Below are 26939 nucleotides of genomic sequence, written 5' to 3'. Positions count from 1 at the left end.
AACTGATTGACGAAGACATTAAAAGGCTGGAATAATAGAAAAACACATGTAAGATTAAAAAAAAATACATACCTCTCTAAATCTTGAGGAAAAGGATTAATCGTGGCTCTAGAACAGGCGCTTGTTATATTTTTGTTGTTGCCTTGAATTCACCGGAAGATGGCAGTCTTAGCACTTAGACTGAGAACGGAAATTCGGGCGAGTCAATAAAGCGAACAGACGAGGTGTTTCTGAATGTTTCATGTTTGCTTTAAAACTGCACTTTCCACCTTTGACACGCACGCATCTTCAAATAAAGATCCCGGTTCGGCATTTCCATCGTTTCTAATGAGAGTAAATAAGAAGCACTGCTACCGCTGGCTGGTCTCAGGTCAGCGAACACCTACGGCTCAGGCCAGCCCTATTTGGGAATGGAATCCCGGACACCAACTTGATTGACGCTTCAGGAGAGCCAATTGGAGACGGGGTTCGACACTCGTGACCAATAGTAAATATCCAGTACTCTGCGCTCCAAGTTTTTATTGAAGCAAGACCCCTCGAGTCAGCGAGGCATGCACCTTACTTTTTTCTCGCCGAGTTCCTGGAAATCATGCTCGCAAAGTGCGAAAACATCGGGGATGCTGTGAAGTCTTTCATTGCCGGTTTGTGGATCGCTTTAAGCGTCTGTTCGGTGTGTGTTCGCGGCCAGGAGGGTAAGAAAACGCCTGTTATGTTGACGCTTTTGATAAGATAAGGATTGTGACGTGGGAGACGGATTTTCGCACATTTCGTTAGCTGCAGCTAGAGCTGATAAGTAACTCACTTGGTTTGAAGAGTTTTCCCCGTTTTTTAAATTAATCGCACGATTATTAATAATCAAAACTGATGACGTAGGACGAGCAACCAGTCGGCAGCCTCCTTTAAAACACATTTCTGCTGTGTTTAAGCTAGTTGTTGTCATATAACCCTGCTAACTATTGCTGTTTAATGCATTTTCATCAGAAACTATTATTGGAAAGGCCACCATACCTTGTCCTGTATTCTGCACTGTACACATCCAGACTTATTTTGCTGTTCCGATCATCTTTATGGCTCTAAGCCAGAATTAAAGTGCATTAATGTGTCTGTATTTAGGTGCAAAGGTCGCCGATTGGAAGTCATGTTAACAGTTGTTACAAACTCTTTCCTTGCCCGTTTGTACCTAGTGATCCCAGCAATCCTTTCCCAGAGTCTTTTTTTCCCCTTTCAACACATCAGTCAGGCCTGTTATGAATCACAGTGACCATATATACACATAGACAAACAAGCTATTGCCCTGCAGACTATGACTCCACCAGTCAGCCATACCACAAATCTTCAGTGTTGTTTTTGTCTGTCTCGGGGGCTTTGATTTCCGCACATCGGAAGATGATTAAGCCCTGGATACATCATTATTTAACTTAGCAAATATGCTATGCCCCAGCTTTGGTGGGGCCTAGGTTTGGGGGAAACATTTCTACCTCCGGGATTGAATAAGGCGATGTAGTGACAGGTAGCATAGGTGAACATCCTGTCTGCTAGTGTGGACCTGTAAGGACCTGCCAACAAAGCATGAAGTGGAAAACTATATTGCTGGCGTGTTTCTGATTGACTGTCTGCTATCCTAACACCCAGGCTTTCTGTGGTTTAGCTCCTGAGATTTCTAAACAGGTCAGAACAGCCTGAACACGAACCCAACAGACTGTGGGTGAAACAGCCCAGTGACCAGGGGGGCAATTACTGGTCACCCAGACATTTCCCAACATTACTCCCTCTTTAAAGCTGGGAAAAGTCCCCCGTGGCCGGCCTCCGGAAGGTGACAGATCCATGCTCTGCTGCCCAGAGTTACAGTATGTGGCTGCGGTATTTCCAGGGAATCCTTTGGGGACTTGAGGGGGGACAATAACAGTCAAAGGTTTATGATATGAGGAACTGAAGTGCTGTTGGGAAGGAGGTGACCAGCTCGGCTGTGCAGGAGGAGACACAGGGCGAATGGAAGGCTACCCTGTAACTTCCAGTCAACAAATATTCAGGAGCCTTTTAAGGGAAGCAAGGACAGCGCTGGTGTTTAGGCTCAGACTGACCCTGGTGCCTTCCTCAGGTTTTGACCATTCTTGGAGCACATTACTTGGGGGAGTGAAAAGTGAGGGCGGGGAGTGTTAGTGTCTGAGCTTGTCACCCACGCCACACCAATCTCTGTGTGACTCCTGTAGGAAATTTTGAATCAAGTTCTTCTTTTTTTTTTTTTGTGACCAACAGGAATCTTAAACCATCTGAATGTTTGTGTTTTCTGTTCCTCTTCAAGTGTTAGTCATAGCAAGATGTAGTATATCAGCACTGTGCTTTTTTTTTTCCTTCCTTGCTTTTGCCTGGGGAAAAGCACCTCTTGGTACTTCATCTTAAACGATTATGTTTTGCTCGGTATCCAACGTGCAGGTCACAGGTGTTACAGTTGAGCTCATCCCTCGTTGGTATTTCTAAAAGTCGTGATGACAGAAGGATAAACATGCCCTGAGCTGCCGTACATGTTCAAATTAGACTCGTTGCTCATCTGTCTTGAAATGGTGTATTAACAAAGCCTTTAATATTCTTTGTATTTAATTAAGAGAGCCAGTTACATAGCTGTCTCTGGTTATGTCATTTTGGCTTTCCTTAAGGTCTATAATTCCACTCTGCTCACTGCCGTCAGCAGCTGAACAGTTGAAAATATTAATCAACTAGCTGCTGACTCAGTTTGTAAAGATTTGTGACCAAAAGGCAAAAGATGCTGAGATGAGTGCCGGGAAAAAATGTTAGTAATGCAGAAGTTTAAGCAGTTAAACATGATAACTCAAGAAGGAAGTCACCAAGGATTTTTAAATTGATATCAGTGGTCAACTTTTCTAAAAAATCACTCAGGATTTTCAAATTTATGCCACAAGTGCATCTGCTCGGAGGCTGAGAGGTAGCAGTGGTAGCCACCAGTATTTTTTTATGTTTGAATGATTCAAAGGTCAGCGTTAAGTGGCCTGACAAACAAATAAAAGGAAAACATTCCTCTGGTCTGGATGGAGCGTCGGTGAAGAGACAGCCACTGTCGCTCAAGACCACTTTAACAACATTACAAGAAAATCTGGCTCCTTGGAAGGAAAATTTAAATAAATGAGGCGTGGGTTAAGACCTCTGTATCAGTTTTAGAAGTGAGTGATTAGGAAACATGAAACTGAAAGGAAAGGAAATCAGAAGTTGTTAGAAGTTAATCTTGATTTTTACCGTGTGAACTGTGCCCTTTTTTTCTTGTCGTAGCTTTCTTATAGTGCTTGTTTTGTGTCAGGTAATGGCTGTGGACATACACTGCTGGCGCCAGAGTCGGGCACCTTAGCCTCCCAGAACTATCCGGGTACCTACCCCAGTAACACCTGGTGTAAGTGGAGGCTTCGTGTACCACAGGGGCGCACGCTGCGACTGCTCTTTGGAGATTTTGACGTTGAGAGCAGTCCGGGCTGCAGCAATGGCTCTGTGAGGATCACAGACAAAAACGGAGAGCACAGCCTGGGTGAGCACACCTCTTGATTGTTTTATTTATTTATTAATAAATAATAAAGTTAAAATTTTTGGTGGGAGAATAAATTAATTTACTATATTGTAGAGAGTTTGGGGGTCTCTGACATATCAGTCAACAAATTTACTTAAATGTTTCTTTTTTTATTTTAATAAATATCAAGTTCATTTTCAAGCTCTCTCCACATACACACTGTATGACACATCACATAGGCATGGCCTTTAACTGACTCTTCAGACCTGATTCTAGGGTCTACTTTCACTCCCTGTCACTCTCATCACGTTTGCTGACCCCACTGTGGGAATGACCCTCACTGTCCAATCGTAGTTTTTCCTCATAAAATCACTTTGTGTCCATTTCTTGTAAGTTGTTAAAAGTCCATTTTAGTGTATTGTTTGCCAGCTCACATAAGCCACCAGTCAGTGCTGTCAAAACATTACCCTGCAGGTTCTCCCTGTGACCCCCACCCCCACAAACTTTGCAGCTGGGAATGAAAAGCTTGCAGCTGCCTGATAACCAGATAATCAAGTGTTGTGGAGCGAGGAAGGAAGGATCAGAGTTTAGAAGCACTGCTTTAGCATCATTGCCCTAAGAAAAGTGGTCTAACTGCATAATGTTACCCTGAGGCAATGAACCAAACAAATCCTGTTTTTAGTAAGTAAATGAAATCAAAGTCTGTCTTTTAAACAACCTCATGTACTTCTTTAGATTCTTTCTTTCAGGCACATGCACATTAGTTTTAGCAGCAGCAGGTATTGTCTCCTGAAAGGATTGGGCTACCCCCCCCCCCCCCCCAAGTCAAAGGTCAAACTGTTCTCATCCTTATTTTACTGACCCGCGACATGTCTTGTGCCATTAATTTAAAATATATAAATACACATTTTAAGGGAGAGGGGAATACCAAAAATGTGGTCACACACCAGATGTCTGATGAGAACTTTCCCGTGTCCCCATCGAATCTTAATTGACGTCCTTACTGACAGAGACTTTGTTCCCACTCATTACTGATGATCTTCCAGTCTGGATTGTATAACTCGTTCAGGACATGCCATTGTGTTGATGCACTGACAGAAAAGGCAAACCATATTTCACAGGAGACGTGTAGGTTTTGCAACCAGCTGCATCGTATCCTGAGGGCATAAAAGTTGCTGCAAAATAAGGGTTGAGAGATTCAAGAGATATTCCACTAGGCTGACTATTGTATACATCATCAGATTTCACAGCGCCTCACTTTCTTATAGAAACTTCTTTTGGTTTTGTTTTAGTGTTTTTCTATCTAACAGACTGTCAACTCTTCATTATTAAGGACTGGAAATGGATGTTTATAGTGCACCGGCGTGTGTGCTGACAGACGTATTTATGTTCTTGTGCTTTATAAACGTAGTTTGCGGGAATGTGTGTTCACAGGTCCTCTGTGCGGGAAGCTTGATGCAGCCGGGAAGAATGTGACATTTAATAGCAATGAAGTAACAATAATGTTCAAGTCGGGCCCACATCGCTCTGGACGAGGGTTTCTGCTCTCTTATGCCACAGATCAGCAGCCAGGTACTCCTATAATTTATGCCTTCTGACTGATGTCATGCTGGGTAACTGTTGATGGAAGCTTCTTTGTTATTCCGATTGCATTGGTTTATTTTTTTCACTGTTTATTTATAGCAGAGTAAATTTGATGCAGAAGGAAATAAAACCACAGAACACCAGAGCATTTCTGGCCTTGGGTAATCTGCAGGGCCAGGGATGAGCCTGTGAAATATTTTAAAATCAACTGTGCACCATATATAATAAATGCACACACTAAAGCACAGAAGCTAAAGGGGAAACAAGGCTGTTATAGCTGTTACATTATGGTTATTTGCCTGATTTATATGTTATATAGGTGCGAGTGGGGTTGTGAGAGAGATCTTTTTTTAAGTTTACGCCAATACAATCATAACACTAGCTGTTCTGTGAATATTTATCCTTCAGTATAACACATTTGCCCGTGTGTTGACGTGTGCGTGAGTGTATGAGTCATTGCTTATTGGCATTCACCCTCCATCGCCTCCATGTTGGCTCCGGCGTGTTTGCTCAGAGAGCAGGAGTTCTACTCCTTCTCTCGGGCTGAATGGAATGAGGCCTCAAGCTTCAGTCTGTCACTTGGACCGACTCGAGCTCTCCTCCCCTCCTCTTCTTCAACCTGTTAACCACTCCAAGCCCACTGCCGTCCTGTATTCGTCACTATAAGGCTTCTGAACCCAGCGGCTACTTGTTTCTTGTTTTCAGGGTTTTTTGATTTGTTTTTCTTTGTACTCCGGCCAGTTGTGACATGCATACACCCAGTATGTTTATTCATGGATTAAACCACAAATCTCACTAAATGATACACAGTATCAGATTCTCCTTGGGTATTTTTTTTTAAATAACCATGTAGCCTTACTTACTTAGTCTGAATAGCCTATACTTAGACTAAGTCTTAATTTTCCCGGCTGTGGCCTTGTGTACTGTGCACTATGTATCATAGTTTCCTGTTTTTGCTCAGTTGTTTATGAAATCCAGCAGTGTCTGGGGCTAAGTCTGTACTCAGACATACAAACCACTGTCTGTTGGCTGTGATCACACATGGACCTTTCGCTTTGCTCGCAGTAACAAAGGCGTTAGTCACATCAACAGTGATGACCACTCATGCCTGAATATAGCACAGTTGTAGCATCCCAGACCGTCTCACACAGAGTCTGTTGTCTGTTTGTGTGGTTGAGCGAATGCCGAGGTGGTGTTATGTAAGCCCGAAACACATGGTCCACCCATACATGCTGTCAAAATGTTAAGAAAGATTCATTTTGAGGAGCGCCGTTTGAAGTTTTCTGTTTTTGTTTTCAGATCTCATTTCATGTTTACAACGGGGATCTCATTTTAGCTCGCAGCATTTAAGGTAAGCCGTGGACCTCTGCGTCTTCATCTCGGATTCAGTAGAGCTGTAAGTATTTCTCACATGTTCTTCTGCTCCTTCTCAGCGTGTATTGCCCTGCAGGATGCAAGAAGGTCACAGGGGACGTGTGGGGGAACTCTGAGCATGGTTACAGAGACGTAAGCACAGCAGATTTCATTAGGAAAAGCTGTATTGTACTGTGCTTCTTATCAAATACATGTCTAAAAAGGCTCCATCTCTCTCTTCTGCCACAGACTTCGGTGCTGTGCAAGTCTGCAGTCCATGCAGGAGCTACATCTGACAGTCTGGGAGGCCATATCACTGTGAATCGTGGGAGAAGCCTTACGCTGTATGAATCCACCTTTGCCAATGGAGTCCTTTCGAAAATGTATGTGTTTGTTTTCCACATTTTAAATGAGATCTTGTGGAAATGTCTAGCTGCTAGTTTAGTGTAACTGATTTGTATTGATTATCAATATTTCTTTTTCACTTCTTTTGACAGGGGATCGCTTTCTGAAAAGAAGCTGCTTTTCATCCAAGGTATGAGTCTGACTTTACATTCACAACCCCAAATAAAAACAGAATCTAGTGATTTGCTGATCTCATAAAGCCATATTTTATTCTGGATTTGCTTCTTTTAACTCAAAATGTTTTAATTTGGTGAAAGGTATGGAATGGAGCCAGGCCATTTCATTAGCTAGACTTTTCTACCATGAAGCCTTTCTGTTCTCACAGGTGGTTTAGCATTGTGTTGCTGAGATTATTAAGGCCTTCCCTGAAGTAGAGGTCATCTGGATGGGAGTGCATGTTGCTCTAAAACCTGTATATACATTTCAGCACTGGTGGTGCCTTTATAGATGTGGAGACCTCAATTTAATATGCACTGACACCCCCATACCATCGACTGTTATCCACATATGGTTTCTTCTTTGCGCGACAGACGTTTAACCTGCATTTGTGAATGGTATGGTGAACTATGTTCACAGATAGTGCTTTCTGCAGGTATTGATTTCTATGATGTAATCATTTGTTTTTAATGCAAAGATCACAGGGATCTGATTCAGAGTTTTGCCTTACCCTTGCACACACAGATTTCTCTAGATCCTCAGAACCTTTTGATGATATCATGTAGATGGGATATTCAAACTCTTCACGCGTTTATGCCGAGCAACATTATTCAGAAAGTGTTCCACAATTTGTAGACCCAGTTTTTTGCAGATTAATGAATCTCTGCCTCTCTATGATGCTTTTTTATAATCAATCATGTTACTGACCTGTTGCTAATTAACCTAATTAGTTGCATAAATTCCACCAATTGTTTCTTTTTTAGAGCCACTTACTTTTCCAGCCTTTTGTACCAACATGGTTTTTTATTATTATTTTTTAATAGACGTCTTGCTGCCATCAAATTTAAAATGTGCTCATATTTTTAATGTAATAGTAAAATGTCTCAGTTTAAACATTTTCCAAGTTGTATTGTGAATGAATTAATGAGATTTGCAAATCACTGCATTCTGTTTTTGTTTTGTTTATTAAAAATGTTTACATATTTTTTACATGTTACACGGTGTCCCAACTTTATTTTTTTTTTAAACTGGGGTTGTATAACTTCAGATGATGACGTTTAATGTTCACGATGTTTGAGGAAAGTGTTTAGACAACCTTCGGCATGGCTGAGCGGTGTTCCAAACAAAGGTAGGAAATAGGATGGACCCCTGAAGTGTAAACACAGGTGGTGGAGCAGATGGCAAACAAAGACCTTGGATGAAACTCTCTGAACATCCAGGATGTTATGGAGACTGGGGGGACATGGGTTGCATGAATGACAGTCTGAAAGGCAGAGTGACAGAATTGCAGCGAGTTTTAAAGAACAGGAAGCCGACACCTATTCACTCAGAGGTGGTGGGCAGGAATCCGAGTGGATCGGAGTGATGACGATAGAATAGCGGGCGAGAAGACTTGGACAGCGTGGGAAAGAGGAAGTAAAGAAAAGATGAGAACAGCAGGAGTAGCACAAACACCAGGGAATGCAAACACAACTCTTCCTCGCAGAAGCTAAAGGCTTCATTCCTATCTGAAACAGCCGGTTAGCTGTTTAGCTTCTTTAAATAAAACGATTTACATTTCTGCACATTTAGGGTTTGTTTGTTTTTTTTCTTCTCAAAGAAAAATAGTGTCCATTATTTTCTTGATTTCATGCAGTTCAGCACAGGGAACGTGAATCTGTGTGGTTTATAATGAAAATGTGTAGGCAAGTGTTACTATGAAACTCAAATTATAATTCATCAGTTTGTTTGTTTTCCTTTGATCTGTGAACAGAGTGTAACAACAACTTGGCTGTTTCTGCTTTAAACGCCTCATCTTTTGCTGATAAAAACAGTCAAGAGCAGACAAAGTCAAGGAACCATAACTTCCTGCTCTGGACAGCAGACAGTAGTGATCAGAGCCCGTGGGTGGAGATGGAGCTGAGCGATAGAAGCACCATCACAGGTAAAGATAACAATAATAAGTATTTGTGTACAAAATATGCTTGGTTTAAGCAATTTATTGTGATTTAATGAATCAGAGATGGGCTATTTTTGTTGTTTAAAATCCATGAAGCCTTTTATGTCTTTGAATATTGATCTGAAACAAAATCAAACAAACGTTGTTCTCTCTTTTGTCAGGAATAGTAACAGCGGGATCAAATGAGTACTACATGGAATCCTACATCCTTTTATTTAGTAAGGATAGAAAGAACTGGAAGCTTTACAAAGATGCTGTAAGCAAAGAAAGAAAGGTAGGTGTTCATCTTAATGCTTTCACTGCCCCAACTTCCTGAGCTTTTTAAAGCAGTAGACTTGCAGATGCTAATTCATTTTGGTCCTTGTGGCTCTTAGGTGTTTCAGGCTTATACCGATGGACACCTCAGAGTGCTCAATAGCTTGTTTCCTACTGTGGTGGCTCGATTTGTCCGCCTACAGCCGCTGAGTTGGCATGGGAGGGCTTCAGCTCAGATTCAGGTCCTGGGCTGTCCTGTTAGTAAGGCCACACCGAGGTCTTCCCGTCCACCAGGCGGTGGTAGGCAGTAGCTCATAAGCTTCCAGATTATCCACAATAAAGTTTGGTTTGTTTGCTTTTAACATGATTTGATTTGCAGCTGAGTTTCCTGATGTAAAGTTTTCCTGTCTCGATAATTCCCCAACAGACTCTCCGTCCATCAAAGTTAACTCGGGTCCACTGCTCCCAAGCCCCACTCCCACCACCACTGAGAGCACCTTGTTAGTGGAAACAACACAGAGTATGTACTTGTGTCATCCACCAACTCACCTGTATGAAGTTTATACGAGTAGATTAGAGTCACACCAGTGCAAACACGGCAATATAGCCATTAATCTGATAGGCAGCACTTTGTAATAACAGCATTCCTTCCTCACACTTGTTCAGTTGTTTACTCAGACACTCTTGCACTCTTGCAGGCTCCAGTCAGCCAGTAATAGTAGCAGTGGGCGTGGCCATCGGCCTGATGATATGTGGCAGTTGTGTGTTGGCTGGATTCTGGTTGAAGCGAAGGTACTGCACATGTATTAATGTTTAACTTTCCTGTATGGGCATACTGTCACTGAAACTGATTTTCGATACATGGATTGCTGTCACTAAATATCAACGTTCATTATTTTATTCACCCTCTGAGTTTGTTTTTTGTTATTTGAAATTGTAGGAAAAAAGATTCACAAATGAAGTACTCCTACTCTGTCCCCACAAGTAAGTCTAGCACTTTTCAGATTCTTTTTTTAATATACTTTTTAGTTCTGAGTCCTTTTTTAATGTTGCAATGATTTTATGATTATGATTTTTGTGTAGGTTGTCAAAGTTTCAAGGAAAAGAGTTTTCCCAGCTCACAGTCGTACCCTCTGGTTCGAAACGTCCACGATGCACTACCAAACCCCCCTCTTAATGGTGAGAATTCAGATTTTTAAAAATTAAAGGAAGCTGCTGGTGCTGCTTTGTTCTTCTGCAAGTGTCGTCAGCTGCTACCTTTGAAGTTTAGTTGTCCTGTTAAGTGTTCGGCTCTCCATCTTTCCCGCTCTAATAGTCTCTAGCTTCAGTGGTCAGTTTGAGTAGCTCACGCCAAGCCTGACAGGCAAACAGTTCTCTCCACGGGCTGTCCATTCTTTCCTCTGGCTCAGCCCATCACCCGGTCACAGCATAAACATTCCTTTCTTTGGTCCACAGAGGCTCACTGAAAGAGACCCTTTAATTGGAGCTCGATACAGGGCACTCAGCCTACTCCCCCCCTCCTCCCAGCAGTCCCATCTCTGCCTCCCTTACCCCTTCCCTCAGTGAGGGGGCACTTCTCTGAGAGGTCCAGTGATAAACAGGACAGACGGTCAATGCTAAGACAATCAAAGCCCTCAGTAAAGCCTGTCTAATTAAAATAGCTCTGGGTCTTAGACTCCCTGTGTGCTCTTGAAAGTCCAGGCCTCCCACACCACGGCGTCTTCTGCGAGGACAAAGAGTAGTCTGGATGGATCTAAGTGCTAGACCATCACCCTCATCCCTGCGATTAGATGAGACGTTGGTGGTGGCCAGGCTTCTCGTGCAGCGCTCTGCATTGTCCTAGAGACAGCTATTTGGTAGAAAAGAAGCAGAAGTTTCCCAGAAATTGATTTGCAAGATGTAAGCAAGAAGTGGAGTTTTTCCCATTATCGAAAGTAGCCTGCTGCTAGATGTTTTAGTATCTGTGTGTTTAAGTTTGTGTAAAAATGTCTTGATGCATGCTCAATCATCCAGGTCAGGAAATCACAAAAAGTTGATGTTGTTCATCTGGATGTCGCATTTCACTGAAAACGCTGCATCCAGATGAACAAAATCAACAATCAAACCATCAAATCATATAAAAATAGTGATCTGTGATCTACTGATCTGGCAAACCAAGAACTTTTAGGAGCTACAGTTCTGCTGGTCGGAAATGCCGACAAATCCCATGACTGGAAAAGCACCCAGACAGGAGTTGTGGTGCATATCTTCACTCTGTTAAATGTAGAGTCTGTTTGTGCGCCAACAAAGTCTTCAGAGGAAAACTACCTCACAGAATTCAGAGCGACTTTTAGGATAAGCCAGAGTCGTTCTGGATGCTGTGCAGAGATAAAACTGAACTTTTGTGGAGAGAAAAAAGGAGCAGCTGCTGACAGAAAGAAGACCAGGCTGCTCTGTGGTTGGGTGGCACGAATAAAGGGAAGAACAGATTTTATTAAAATTCAGATTTTGTTGTTGTTGTGCAGGCACTTCAAAAAGCTGGCTTCTAAAGCAGACCTCAAATGTCTATAGGATACAGCAGCTTCAGTTTTTAGAACCTGAACATTATGTAAAAGTCTGCGTGTGTAAGATGTAAGTAAATGTGCCCGGGCCCCTCAAACTAATCCAGTTCAACTGCCAAATCCAATTTATGAGGTAATACTGAGTGAATAAATGTATTCACTAGTTTATTGTGTCTTTATCAAAACAGTTTGGATTTTTAACTTTCTGCCATAGTTGTAGGATTGATGCTACTCTCTTATTGGCCTTTTTTATAGTTAGGTCAATCAGGTAGGTCATGTCATTGGTAGCGTTTATGTGCGTGTCACTGTTTCTGTCTGTAAACACGACAGCTCGAAATGATAAAAGCTTTGCAGGGGTGCAGATTGGGTCATGTTAACAAGCCATTTATAATTTGCCTTGCATGCACTGAGGTCTTCAAGGTCAGCCTAATGATTTATTTCTTTATAAAAGCCTTGTAAGGTGTGTATTGTCAGCATGTAGAAAGTACTGTATAAAGATTTGAAATATCATGTCACATTTGACCTCTGACCTCTTCTTTACGGTGAAGTAAGTTTACATAGTAATTAATTTTCATAAAAGGTCGATCTTTAAGATTGTGCTTAAAATTCTGCTGCTTTTGTTCTTATTGGCAACAATTAGGAAATGATATACCGGCATATGGAGATACTGAATGTCACAATACAGGATAGATCCAAATATCATGTCACGTTTGACCTCTGATCTCACATTTACATTTGACACCTGCCTTTCTTTCAAATTGACGCCCAAAACGTGTTTATCCTTAGGGGAAAGTTTTATCCATAGAAAGAGAACAAGCTTCACGTTAGTCACTGCTCTGTCCAATAAAGCTGAAAAGGCCAAAAATACGTATGATATTATATTATAAGCTCAAGTTATTGTTGTGTGCTTATTTACAAGTTAACACCGTTAACTTCCTACATTTTTGTGTAATAAAAGTAAACATGTTTTCATGCTGCCCTTATATTTTAAGTACTTATAAAAAGAACAAAGAAAATTAAATGAATGCATACAAAACACAATATTGTTCCCTGAAATGCAAATGATGCTCAGAGAGCGAGCTGCCTTGGCAGGTGGTGGGAGACTGAGGCAGAGCTAGCACAGCTGTTAAGTTACCTCTCTGTGCTCAACTAACCCATCAGCTGGCTGTGATCTAACACTGCCATTAAAGTTGCCTGATGTCTGTATAATGCTCTTCATGTCTGTATCCTGTTTGCCAGCTCAGTCGTTTTTCAAGTCTAACTAATAATTATAGCAGGTCTTTTAACTGATGAAGGTGTACCTAATTTCTACACATCGTGTCATATTTTTGGTTTTCAGAGCATAGTTTATCTGATACCTGCAGTGGGAGAAGGTTTGCTGTATGTCGGGTGACCAGGAAAAACAAAATCTTGTATGACTTTTCCTACATTTACCTTTTCTCTTTTCTTCTCTAATCCTCCTAGACTATGCTGAGCCAGCTCTTACACCTATTGGACATAAAGTTGGCTCAACGTTTAAACCTTCCTCAGAAGAGTGTTATACTACCCCCTTCACCTGCAGCCATTATGATACTCCTGGCTGCCTGCCTGAGTATGCAGAGCCACTTCCTCCAGAGCCCGAGTATGCCACTCCGTTCTCAGATCAGCCCTCTGACTCCAGCGTCATTCCTGCACCGACATCCAGCCACAGTCAGTATGACTGCCCCTCACACAGGGTGCTCTTCAATGGCTACTGCACTCCCGCGCTACATGCCAATGGACCAAGACCAGTCAGTGCTGTCTATGCAGAGCCCAAGTCTTGTGACTCTTTACAACAGAAACACACATACGAAGATCCTTTGTGAGCACAGCACGCTTAGACTCAGGAAAAGGCTCTTTGGAGTTGAAATGTGTGTTGGCACCAGAGCAACACTTGGAGTGGTCTGAAGTTGAACAGTGAGCTGGACAGTGCTGTTCAGAATGCACTAACTGGACCTCCCATGAGTGATGTACCCAAGGAGGTCACTTTGGATCACTATGCATATGAGGGTATTCAGACTAAACACTGAGAGCCACATGGAGGCAGATATTTCCATCAAGGAAGTATGGGATAGTTTTTTTTTCTTCATATTGCACAAATAAATACAGGCTCAGTTTGTCTCAGAGATACTGTTTGATGAAATGTTTAATCACATAACTGCACTTTCCAAAAGCACATACAGAAATGTATGTGTAGTCTTCTCCACAAATTAAAGCAAAACAAAAAATGAATATGTTACAAAGCATTGTATTCACAATGTATCATTTCAAAAACATTTATGAAGCACTATAAATTGTAACCTGTAACAAAGAGTACTGTTATAATTACACATAACCACTAGGTGGCTGCCACGAGCTTCAGACGTCAAGCAACAATGGACTGTGTAATTATTTGTCTGCGCAGATAATTATCACCCGGTAACATAACAACTAAAAGTACAACTGAGAGGCACGAAAGGCAATAAGATTACATAATTAGGAAGGACTGTCCTTTGCCTGGATGAACAGCCCTGTGTTCAGCCACTTTTCCTGGAGAAAGAAATGCACTGTCTCGTTAAACAAGTCTCCAGAGGAAGAGTACGTTCCTCTGCTGGAGGCCGAGTTATCGCAAAATGTTAAGATTTAAAAAAAAAACACCTCCACTGGCCTTGTTTGTTAGGCCTTTGCTGCTGTATAGCACCTTTCTCAGAATTAAGTGAAAAAAATTATAACAGTTATATTTGTATACTTGTATTCTTTTTTCTTTCTTTTTTTTACTTTATATTATATCCCATGGAAAGTTGTTTTTTGTATAGAATACATGGTTTTAGAAATGATTAAGTTACTAAATAACTTAATTAAACCTGTGACACTGATGTTTACTACAGATCCATGTTTAACATATAAAATTGTACTTGTTCCTATTTCATCCCTATTTCAAGGCATTTTGTATAAAAAGAGCCAGGTGGCAGTCCTCAATCCCATAATAAAATGCTACTAAAAGCCCATCAAGTTACATTAATGTGACATGCTTTCTGATATCATAATACAACACTGGGACTACACCTCTTCCACTGCTGGATAAGGCACAATTACACAGATGTGTTAGCAACCAGTTGGTTTGGTGTGTGTGATGGATGGACATCAGGCTCTCGTGGAAATTAGATTTTTTTTTTAACCTGGATATATAAAGGACTGCTAAAATGTAACGGGTAAATCTGTACATACACGACACTTCACTCACATACATCAGGACTGAAAAGCTGATGGATAATAGAAAAAAAAATACATGAATTATAAAAGTAAACTGTGGTTGTGTTTAAATAGAAAAGGTTTAGCGTTGAGTTTCAGCACAATCTTAGTGTGAAATAGGGCTGCCACAAACGATTATTTTGATAGTCGACTAGTCACCGATTATTTTCGCGATTAGTCGACTAATCAGGTCATGCATCCATTGGACGTAAAACGTACAGCTTATTGCACCAGCAGCATCTGCTCTTATATAACTATCATTAGCTTACAGCTTTAAGTGTTTCAGGTATGTGCTAACTAAAAATAAAGACAAGATGATAGTTTATTAAATTTTAATGAAATTTGCAGATTGTTTAGGTGAAGTTTAATAAACTCAGCCGTCTGCTCCTTGCTATCTAAAATGTAACAGGACACCGGAGTATATTCTCCAGCATCTCACACTTCTGATAATCAGTTGTCTGCTTGACGTTTATTCAGCTGTGTAAAAACTATAACTTTAATCTCAGCCAAACCGATTTACTCAGGAACAAATAAAATACTAAAAAAAGCCAAACAATAACATTTTTAAGTTATCTAAGTGACTTATATATCACTTTTAACCTGAGTAGCGAAAGACGGCGGTGGGTTTGAAAACGATTTGCCGGGAGTCCTGTGTTCTCACGGGCTCTAGTGAGCCTTGCCCCCGGCTAGCTATCGAGCTAGTGGGTAACAGACGTCTCCGAAAACGTCGGAGCGCTTTTGAAAATATGTGGTGTCTTGATAAACTGAGCAGATATTTGAGGTTTACACAGCTACATTCTCGCCTGAAAATATGTTAAACGTTTATTTTGTGACCCAGAAAGAATAATAAGAGTAATATTAAAACTAACTAGCTGCCGCCATTGTTGGAAACTGAGCTGGGCTGCGCTATGAATTCTGGGATAGAGCTACTTCTTCTTCTTCGGGGTTTAACGGCAGCTGGCATCCTTGTACATGCAGTGCTGCCATCTTCTGTTTCAGTCCGTTATTACACTCTTAAATCCTACTACTTATTCCTGCGGCTTTTGTGGTCTTACAAAGCTTCAAACGACGCGTCGACTATTAAATCAGTCGTCGACGATTTTGATAGTCGACGTAATCGTGACTAGTCGACTAATCGTGGCAGCCCTAGTGTGAAATATCAGAAAAACACTTAAAAAGGAGTGCAATATTACTGAATTTCCAATTTGAAAGCAGTTTTGCTTAGAGAACAGATTCCATAAGATGTTCAGTCTGTTATAATCTACCAGCCGCAGTAATTTACTCTCTTTCACTTTCAGCATCTGTGCTGAACTCTTCCCTCTGCCCCTCCTCCTCTCTTCCCTCATGGGAGTAATGCACCAGAGATTGGTGTCTGTTCCTGGACGGTGCGTCTTTAAAGCGCAGGCCGCAGTCTTCGCATGCATACGGCAGCCCCTCTCTTGCTCCTTCTGGCTGAGATTTTCCCTTGTTCCCACTGATCGGTGTAGAGGCGGGATGAGAAGCAATTAAATCTGAGGAATCCCGAGTATTCGGAACTGCGTGTGAGTCGATACCTGGACTGCTGGGTGCATTTAACGCGGCGCCGGTTGGAGGTGTAGTTCTGGGGCGCCCGGGCTGACAAGCACGACCTGTGGGTCCTCGGTACATGCCTCCGGTCTCCCCTGTGACCTCAGGCGCCAGCCCGTGGACTGTGCGGTAGTGGAAACGGATCCCGGAGCGGTTGGAAAAGCCCTTGCCACAGATGCTGCAGATAAAGGGTCTCTCTCCTGTGTGGATGCGAGTGTGGATCTTTAGCGCTCCTGACTGGGTGAAACACTTGCCACACTGGTTGCAGCGGTAGGGCTTCTCTCCCGTGTGCGTCCTCTGGTGGGCACGCACCCCTGCCAGATGGGGGAAACCTCTGCCACAGAAGCCACATGAATATGGCTTTTCACCTGTGTGAATCCGCCTGTGGATCTTCAGCGCTCCAGACTGGCTGAAACTTTTCCCACAGTCGGAGCAGGAGTAGGGCCGTGCACCAGTGTGCACATTGAGGTGTATGCGGAGGTTGCTGTGTGAATTGAAGGCCCTACCGCACTCTGTGCAAATGAACCCGGCTGGTTTGTGGGCGTGCTCGGAGCGCTGGTGTTGTAGCAGCTGGGACGGTCTAGAAAATGAGGCGGAGCAGTGCATGCAGGGATGCAGTGACGACAGCAAGGTTGTAGAAGTCCTACCCCTCTCCTCCTGCTGCTGTGCTTGCCTGTGCTGGCGGTGGCACACCTGATTACAGGCATGAAAGGAGTGAGGGCAAGACAAGCATGGAAAAGCGCCAGAGAGCCGAGCAGAGTGCGAGTGGGCGAGCTGGGGGCAGGGTAAACAGGACGTTAAAGGGCAGTGGTGGTGGTGAAAGTGATGGTGAGCGTGGGTGTGAGAAAAGGGGGAGTCTGTGCCCTCCTGGCGGCCTAGTGTCTGGGTACACGTTTGCAGGCCGGGGTGACAACACAAGTGGGGAAACATAGAAAGATGGGACAAAGACGCTCTCGAAGGAGGCACATCAGAGTTTTGGTTCTGGCTCTGAGTCCCTCTGTCTACATCCTCGTTCTGTGATCGGCTGGGCAGGGCGGTCTCTAGCTCAGATGTAGTGGTGGTGGTGCTGCTGGGTAAGGTGGAGTCTGGTAAACACATGCTAAGGCTCACTGGACCAGCAATACTGAGATCTTTTGGGTGGGATATGGTCTCCGAGTGTGGCAGCAAGGACAGAGGCTGTCTGGATGTTAGGGTCTGAAATGAAGGAGGGGGACTGGAGAAAGGGCAGCCAGGGCAGGTGCAGGCATGATGCAGATCTAAAGCTGAAGGACAAACCCGAACCACATCAGTAGGAAAATTAAATTTACAAGAAAATGGGTGGACTTGTTTATTTACACGGCTCCTACCTTCTCTCCGGTCTCTGGTCTCCCTCGCCCTCTGTGATGCCCCTGCACCCGTCTTTTCCTGAACAGGTCTAAGTGGCTCAAGCGATGTAGCTTTGAACCCAAGAGCACCATCAGCAGCACCACCGCCTGCCGCGCCCCATGCTGCATTAAGCACATCTGGCGGATTTTTTGAGGAGTTTCCAGATGTGATAAGGTCACCGAGGAACTGATGCATGTCCATCCAGGAGCACTGACCATGCTGCAAAAGGTACACAAAGCATGAGTGCAGAGGCTGCATGAGGTGAGTGAACAGAGACTCCACACAGTCCAGTTAACTGGCTCGTGTGAGCTACTGGCTGCTCTCAAAATAGGCTGAAAACGTGACGTTTTAGCTAAAGCAAACAACAGACTCGCTTACTTACAATATCGCTACACTTGTCTTTGTCCATGAACTCAAAATAACGCCGCCGCTGGCGCCACAAAACCCACAGCAACGAATTTAAAGTTTTAAATTTCGATAGCACGGCTGGAAACGATAAAAGAAAGTGCACTCTTTACAGCTTTTACACCTCGGCTGTCGACCATCCGTTTAGCCCACTTAAAACATCCCGTCACCAGACATTGTAGTTCCGGGATTTTTAAATCACGTGACAGGAGTTGTAGTCTTTTTTTCTTTCCCCTTCTTTTTCAGAAAAGACGGGATTTTGTTTATTTATTTTTTAATATCTACTAGTAAGTTGTACTAATTTTTATGTATTTATTCAATTTATAGCATTTATTGTATCCTGATAAACTGCAACTCTTATGTAAAATATCAAATGTGATTTTTGACATAACAGTTACAATTAGGCTGTAGTTACCTACATGTTTTTCAAGGTCCTTCAAAGGGAGATATGGCTTTGCTTTAGATATCTGACACAGCTGGTAGAAACTGTTTGGTTTTTTTTTTACCACAGAGGAGATCTGTTTCTTGAGTTTGAAAGCACTGTCCAGGAAAACACCAAGGTTTCTAACAGTGAGCGAGAGATGGCTAGCAAGGGGCCCTAAGGCATCAGTTAGTTGTTCCAGCGGGTCGTGACTATCAAAAACTATAACTTCTGTCTTATTCTCGTTCAGTGTGAGAGAGTTGCGTGATAACCACGTTTTGACCTCATTTAGACAGTTAAATAGGGGTATAAACAGTATATCCATTTTTCATGTTACAGGAAATGAACTTCACTATGTCTGACTCTGTGGCTGTATGGTTTCAGACTTCTCATGACCCTAATGAGAGCTATATTTTGGCACATATGTGGTGTACATCATATTTTTTCATTTGGTAGTTTTTTAGAATTTAAGGCCAACTTTTTGCAACATAAACAGAAGGCAATACTGTAGATAGGCAAATTAAAAAAAACAGTGTCAGTGTCAATCACCTTGCATCCAAACAAGCATTTATTAACCTTTAGAAAAACATCAAAATATACCTGCAGACTGTTTAGAGTCACAAAATGTTAATCACAAGAAGACATATATTCATTCTACTAATCAGTACCATTCATAATGAAATCATGAAATATTTAACATAGCACTAAAATGCTAGTTACTATACAAAACAAGCTTTCAGAAGGAAAAAAAGACCCTGTTTCACTCTAGTTTTGACACAGTTTAGAAAAAGAATCAGTTTTCCAAGACAATAAGAAGAACATGACAGAAATTTTAATGCTAATAGAAATTCTGCATCACACTGCATAGGATTCATCTCCATTCATTCTTCCTCCAGCAACTGGCTGAATTTACAGCCTTATATCTGAATACAAAAGAAAAGAAAAAAAAAGTGCCTCGATAAATAAAAGCTTGGAATGTCTTGTTTAAATTACAGATGCAAGAAAACTGTCACACTTTGACCCCTTTCAGACATGGATCCTTGTCTGTTAATATGAACAGTATGTGAGCAGGTCAGCTTCAGGTCTGAACCAGCACCCTGGTCACCGTTCTGTGGAAGCGATGATGATCATCTTACTAGACAACCATCATCGAGTCTGAACGGGTAAAGACACATTCCTCCGTCTCCAGTCTGTTGCACACGTATCGAGATTCTCTCAGTCATTGTATATTTCTGAATGTAGAGGCCAATTCATGATAAAGTGACCTATGAGCTCAAAGCTCAAAATAAGCTAGACATATTCTTATACTGTCCATGATGGAGCTCTATTTCTTCTGAATGGCAGCCCCTACCCCCAAACAGTTTTATACAGCAGGTGGGAGGAGCTTGTGTGCTTATACCTATAGCTGTATGCCTGAGATGACCAACCAAGGATATCCCCGGTCAGGGTGTACTCACATGAGACGATCTGTATCATGCAGGAGTGCAGTTGAACCCTCAGAGTTGAGCTCATTTGTCTTTTGTGATTGGGACACGTTACAAAAGTGGCTCTGTTGTGACATTGATGTAGTGCAATTGCTGCTGACTAACTTCAGCTTTCTCAGTGATAGCGGCTCCGGCGAAACTCATTTAGGAGACACGACTTTTCCAATTAAGCAACAACGTGTAAAAAGATCGTGAGCTTGCAAGAGTGCTTTTCAGGGTGTGTGCGTGTGCGAGAGAGGGAGGAGCTGAGATGCTCAGACAAAGTAATGCATACTTGTGTCTAGATAGTTGAGTGCAGGGGAGCAGGAACAATCATGCTCAGGCAACCGTGTCTAGTGTGAGTACACCCTCACTGACATCATACTTTGGCTACGTTTAATATGAGCATCCACCATTGTAACAGTAATGAAGTAAAGGCATAAAAAAAATCCCCTTCGATAAACTGATGAAGCCAGCAATATTATGTTTTTCTGAATGGAGCTTCTGAAACAAAAACCACAGTCACAGCAGACACTAATAGTCTATCCTGGTGACAAAAGTGGGAATAGTTATAGGAAAATGCTGCCTTGTCATAAAACCGTATGATGGTCAATATACAAATTACACAGTAATGTATGTAATTCTAACAGTATATTAAATGCTTCCTTTACAGGGTAGGGAATGTGATCCTTCTCTCCTTTTCTGACCTTGCTGTACTTTACTTTTCCTTACCAGCACTTGAAATGTTAACTTCAATCTTAATCTCTTTTTTTAGCTTGTAGTCTGTCAGTTGGCTTGATTCGGACGACCACAAATCACAACCAGAGGTTTGAGGCTCTTTCTTTATATCCACTATGAGTCCTGTGGGAGCTGTCTTTATTGAGGTTGTTTTAGCTGTCACTTTGCTGTGATGGTTTTCAAATTCTTGCCTTCCAGCATCTACAACCTGTTCTGAGATTTCAGATTCTTCTGGTTCACTTTTAACAGGAAGGTACGTCACTGCAGACTTCTTAGACAGATCCAAGGGTGCTTCTGGATCCTGTTTAACCCCAGTTAACAGATCCAGTGGGGCATTTAGTGTCGCTCCAAGAGCAGCACCGACTGCAAGCGGACCTTCGGGCAGAGCTTGCATAGCTGTGATGGGTAGTGTCTGAGGGATTGCAGATGGGAGCGGGAGCCCGTTGGCTTGCGCTGGACAAACAGGAACGAACAAGACAAGATTGACACCAGCAGGCGGCTGTTTGTCAAGAGTTAGCTTCCACAACCCGTCTGATGGACCAGTGCCAGTAGAGACACCCTCAGTCACGTGACCTGGATTGCTAGTATCCTCGACTGGTGGAGCAGGGTTGTTTAAAACAACAGCGGGCAAAGTGACTGCGTTTGCTGTGTTTGATAAGTCTGGTGTAGTGCTGTGCTTTTTTCTCTCCAGCGCAGAGCTCTTTAAAGACACACGTTTCTTGGTGGCACTCTAGAAGGGGAAAGATAACAAAAGCATTTCAGTGTGACTTTATGATATGAAAAGAGTTCTTGGAAACAGTTTTCTGAGCATATCTGTAGCTACAGCAAAAAAACAAACAAACAAAAAAAAACCATGGGTTGCTATAAAGGTTGTTCATGTTGCACAAAAACATCCTGCAATGAGTAAGATCAAGAGTAGGATAAGACCGATACGCACTCCTATTTACTCACATATGTCAATAATTGATCCTGGTTTAGAATCATTTTGTGTTGACACAAAAATAGCTGGCTAAGAAATACAGCCACACCTACACACAGACACCTGGCTACTTGTGGGTTAATCGATTAAGCAGGTTTCTCATGTTTGAGAATACAGATATAAACAGTAATTGCGAATTGGAGGAAACAGTTTTCCACAACCCTTAAAATCCACTGCCAAAGAAAAGTGGCTGCTGTCATCCACATAGCTCCATGGCAACCAGCAGCAGCTGTAGGAGGCTCTACGCGTTCATCTGGCCTGACTAGCTCAGTTAATCTGTGCAACTTGATTTTGAAATGAAGTTGTTTCATTAAAGTATTTCTGTGCCAAACTGAAATCTGGAAGATGGAAAATCTTCTTAGCGTGCTTTAACAGAAGAGGCAGCAGCAGTGTAAAAACTTCTCTGTAAGTTTCACACACTCACCGCAGACTGAGGTGTTTGTCCACATGTCTTAAGGTGGCTGTCATAGTTCTGCTGGTGGGGAAAGCCCAGTCCACAGCTCTGACAAAGGCAGGGTGACTGCCCGGCATGGCCGCCCATGTGGGACATCAACAGCAAGGCCGACCGGAACCCCTTGCCGCATTCAGCGCACTTCAGCACCCTCTGATGAGCTCCAGCGTGTTTCTTCAGCTCTTCTGAAGAGTCGAACCTCTGTCCGCACTCCAAACATCTGATCTCGTTCGTTTTCTCACTCGGCTCCTGATTGCCCCAGCAGCCCGTGTCCTTTTTGTGCTGCTGGAAGTCCTCCTGACTGAGAAACTCCCTCAGACACGCCACGCAGTGAATGCGTTCAGGTTCACATTTGTGCTGGCGGTACAGCTTAGCCAATCGGAAGTGGCAGCGACACCGTATACACGTGTAAGGCAACAAACCCAGATGGGAGAAACTGTGTTTTAGCAGCGCATTCTTCTTGGTAAACACCTTTGTGCAGTCTGTGCATTTAAAATTACGGTGGCACTTCTTCCTCCGGTGGCGCGCCAGGGATTTCGGCGATGAGAAGTTGCGGCCACACACTTCGCACATGACATTCAGCATACTCTTATGTAGCTGCACGTGATATTCACATGCCTTTAGGGACGTGAACACGCGTTTGCACAGGTCACACTCATAGAACTCGTCCTCCAAGTGAGTTTTTGCCAGGTGGTCGTTCAGATCTTCCTGCGACGCAAAGCCCATCAAACAGACCCGGCACTGGAGACGATCCACTTTGGTCTGTGCGTGCGTGCGCAGGTGGACGCGATAGTTGTATATCTGGCAGAAGCGCTTCCCACACTCTGCACAGCAGTATGGACGTGCTCCTGTGTGGAGGTTCATGTGATCGTGGAGCTTGAACTTGGAGGGCAGATGCTGTTGACACACGCTGCACCGGTAGTCACCTGACTGACTCGACTCTAGAGGGGGGGAAAAAGGAAGGAAGTGTGCTAATTAAAAAGAGTCATCTGCTGTTTTTCACTTCTTTTTTCTTGTCCAGTGAGAAAACTGAGAAGAAAAAAAAAAAAAAAAAAAAACACATTCCATGTCAGCTGTGAACAGCCATCATTTGAAACACCTGCCTTTTTGTCCTATTTCAGTCCCAGCCAGCATGTAGTTACTACTTGTTACTACATATGATTGTTGGGGTTTTTTTCTGTATGTATTATTGTAGGGTCTACCTTACAATATAAAGCGCCTTGAGCCAACTGTTGTTGTGATTTGGCGCTATATAAATAAAACTGAATTGAAAATTGAATTGAACTACTTGTCATAGTCCCTTTCATTGAGTCGGTGTTGCCAACTCCTCCATGATCTCAAACCCTAACCCATACAAAGGTAAGTAAAAAGTCAACCTTGGACATCACAGCTCATCCAGAGCCAAGGAGAAAAATCAAAAATTGTCAGCTTTGTTTTTAAAGTGAAGCTCCAGATTTACAGCAGCATCTTCAGTCTAATAACTGTTTTCTCAGCACCAAACACTCTTTGACAAACTCCCCATCACAGAATGGCTTACAACACAGGTGTCGAACTCCAGGTCTCAAGGGCCGGTGTCCTGCAGGTTTTAGATGTGTCCTTGATCCAACACAGCTGATTCAAATGGCTAAATTACCTCCCCAACATGTCTTGAAGTTCTCCAGAGGCCTGGTAATGAGCTAATCACTTGATTCAGGTGTGTTGTCCCAGGGTGAGATCTAGAAGCTGCAGGACACCGGCCCTCAAGGCCTGGAGTTCGACACCCCTGCCTTAAATGCAGCAATCTGCTCTGCAAATTAAGCACACAGCTTTACCTCTGACTTCACAAAACAAATACTTACAGGTCCATATCTTGTTAAAAAAAAAAAAAAAACTACGTTCTGCATCAGTCTTTTAAATGTCAACTGATAAATTTGGGGGAAACAAACTCACAATCTCTCATTAACATATGCTCCAAAGCATTTACAGTGAATCTGCAGTTGTACATTAAAACTATTCAATTAAACAAAATAAGAAGTTGCCTACAAAATAAAAGGAATAAAGTTGTATTGTGAGTTCCCCCCCAAAAATAAAAAAATCACTATCCTTTGAGAGTGTTTGGTGACTGAAATGGGACAAACTGCATGATGTATACTCATTTATGTTTGAATCCTAATTTCCCATTGATCCAAGGCCGAATGTGGCCTGCAGGCCATATAATGCCCAGGTCTGCATGAGACTCTTATTGAGGCCGGTCAATGTTGCAGGTTTAGAAAAAAATAAAAAAAAATAAACAGGTCATAAAACCTTAAACTTAAAACGAAGATAAAAAGACCCAAAAAGGTCGAGAAGCAAAAAGTAGCGAAATGTTCTTATCAAACTTACTAAAACTGGTGTATCAAAGTCTGTCTGTTTAGGAGACGTTAAGCACTATAGTGCCAAGGTTCATGCAAATGAGTAAACAATTGCAAGGCCAAGTGCAACATGCGCATGTGTTTTAGTCGCTTCTGAATAAAAATAAATAAAGATAAATAAAGGGAAATGAGCTTTGAGCCCTGTTAGTGATCACTTTGTTGTTGTTGTTCTCATGAGATTTGTTAACACTAAGGGAAACTATCACAGGCTCAGACTTCAAAACCACTATGCAAATAAGGCCATTTTACTCGGCATTTAGTTTGTGTATCAGGAGCAACTACCTGCCAATTACAGGAAAATCTGACATTTTGTTTATCTTGTGTTGAACCTTTCACCTGCACATGGGTGCATGTGTGATATTAACATATGGTCTTACCACTGCTTAGCTCCTCATCTTCCTCTTCCTCATCAACCTCTTCCTCCTCATACACCTCTGACACTTCACTGTCATCCGAGTCATCCTCCTGCACTTCTGCCGATTCACCCTCAGCCATGTCTACATCAGGTCTCTGCCCTCCTCCACCTCCATCACCACCCCCTCCTTCCTGTTCAGCGATCACCGGGGGAATGTCTGTGGTTTCTTGTAAAGCAGTGGGATCACTCATCACTGTGGGTGCTGACGGCTTAGTGAGCGCTGTCTCGCTGCCACTTTGTTTGTCTTGCAGCCTTTTTGTTGTGGGATTCAGCCGTTTACAGTTTAACATCTCAGTCCGTTTGGATGGCCCAGAGGCCACTGTGGTTTCTTGGGTGTCTGAGGTCTGTCCTGCTGCACCTACTACTTTGCCACCTCTGAGCAGCCGTTTCGGTTTATGTTTGGCTGGAAGTGAAGTGGGAGAGTGACTGGGTGAGATGGAGCCATCAGATGATGTGGAGCGACACGGTGTTTGTCTGACCAAAGCCTCCTCCGGCTGCAGTATGTCCGGAAATCCCAACTCTGTCAGCTGGATATCAATGGTGTATTCAATGGACATGACTGGAGGCTGAGGAGTAATGAAACAGAGAGAGGGGTCCGTGTTCAGCTAACATTTAAAACGTTAACGCGTCTCACAGTTAGTGCACGTGTACTAATAAACAAACACTAGCACAAATGTGCTTCAGCTGATCTGCCGATCGACTGTTACAAGTCTTCAGGATCCTTTTTTTTATTCTCAACATTTAATTTAAAGCCGTTCATGCCACACCTTAAAGAATTGCTGGTCACCTCTCTCACCTGGCAGGAGAAGCAGATGAAGCCAAGCGTGGTTTTTACAACCTTTTCTCTCGATGCTAGCTTTACAAAAAAAAAACATCGAAACATATGACACGTCTAATTTGTACGATAAAACAAAAGCACTATTCAGCATGACATAAAATAAGACCGATAACCCAATTAGCCAGCTACAAACTCACCTCAACCGAAGATGAACATCGAGGTAATAAGGACAAAAAGGAAAACAATAAGCGCAGGGAAAATAATTCACACAAACGCTGGAGCACGCCTGGTGGCTCGGAGTGGTATTACACGGTCTTACAGCTGCACAGGTGTGCAAGTAGGGCAATATTTTAAGAAACTTTTAAATACATTTTGTAAAAAAGATCATATGTAGTGTGGTTTAGACTGGTCTTATAATTCATAGGTATTAAAGTCAGTTTTGTATCTTATTAGTTACATTCATATAAATGCATGGATTCTCTGAGATTTTTATATGTAGGTTATAATGGAAAGCTATGGCAGAAAATGTACTGGTATTTACATAGCACCTTTCTAGTCAGCTGAGCACTCAAAGCCCTTTCTACAACAAGTCTCATTCACCCCTATGCACTTTGTAACAGTCTCATACACACACTGATGCATCAGGAGAAACTGAGGGTTCAGTATCTTACACAATAATACTTTAGAATGTAGATTTGAAGAGCCAGGTTATTAAGGACTGAGAAGAGTGGCACCAGGTGTGCCTTTCTGCTGCTGTGCGTTCAGAGATGCTCTGAACGCACAGCAGCAGTTTTTCAGTTACTGTTACCTTCCTATCAATTTCAGTCTTGCAATTCTCCTCCAATGTCTACCATCACTAAGTCATTTTCACCCAGATAAACGGCTGGATAATTTCTTGTTTTGCCCCATTCTCTGTACACCCTAAAGATGGTTATGTGTGAAAATCCCAGTGGATTCGTGCAATATTCAGACCTGT

General features: G+C 42.6%; 3 protein-coding genes across 3 annotated transcripts; 1 reads left to right on the top strand and 2 right to left on the bottom strand.

Moving 5' to 3' along the window:
* Positions 1-502: 502 nt before the first annotated feature.
* si:dkey-34d22.1 (discoidin, CUB and LCCL domain-containing protein 1) lies at positions 503-14756 on the top strand. Its single transcript, XM_063486537.1, has 15 exons — positions 503-692; positions 3311-3532; positions 4946-5083; positions 6395-6446; positions 6529-6601; positions 6698-6831; positions 6946-6983; positions 8763-8933; positions 9110-9222; positions 9323-9503; positions 9631-9723; positions 9902-9995; positions 10144-10187; positions 10287-10382; positions 13208-14756. The coding sequence occupies exons 1-15, from the start codon at positions 590-592 to the stop codon at positions 13585-13587; spliced, it is 1932 nt and encodes a 643-aa protein (XP_063342607.1). The 5' UTR covers positions 503-589; the 3' UTR covers positions 13588-14756.
* A 108-nt stretch (positions 14757-14864) lies between these two features.
* On the bottom strand, positions 14865-18465 carry si:ch211-79k12.2 (uncharacterized protein LOC568844 homolog). The gene is made up of 3 exons (XM_063486538.1): positions 18306-18465; positions 17905-18142; positions 14865-17820 (listed from the first exon to the last, which is right to left on the bottom strand). Exons 1-3 carry the CDS (start codon positions 18330-18332, stop codon positions 16271-16273), a joined length of 1815 nt encoding a protein of 604 aa, XP_063342608.1. The 5' UTR covers positions 18333-18465; the 3' UTR covers positions 14865-16270.
* An 866-nt stretch (positions 18466-19331) lies between these two features.
* wu:fe05a04 (zinc finger protein 668) lies at positions 19332-26221 on the bottom strand. Its single transcript, XM_063488261.1, has 4 exons — positions 26161-26221; positions 25148-25751; positions 22354-23321; positions 19332-21680 (listed from the first exon to the last, which is right to left on the bottom strand). The coding sequence occupies exons 2-4, from the start codon at positions 25740-25742 to the stop codon at positions 20931-20933; spliced, it is 2313 nt and encodes a 770-aa protein (XP_063344331.1). The 5' UTR covers positions 25743-25751; positions 26161-26221; the 3' UTR covers positions 19332-20930.
* Between the last annotated feature and the right edge of the window lie 718 nt (positions 26222-26939).

The sequence above is a fragment of the Pelmatolapia mariae genome, linkage group LG10_11 (assembly GCF_036321145.2).
Source record: "Pelmatolapia mariae isolate MD_Pm_ZW linkage group LG10_11, Pm_UMD_F_2, whole genome shotgun sequence".
In the NCBI taxonomy this organism is placed as follows: domain Eukaryota; kingdom Metazoa; phylum Chordata; class Actinopteri; order Cichliformes; family Cichlidae; genus Pelmatolapia; species Pelmatolapia mariae.
This window is presented reverse-complemented; position numbering and strand designations above follow the sequence as displayed.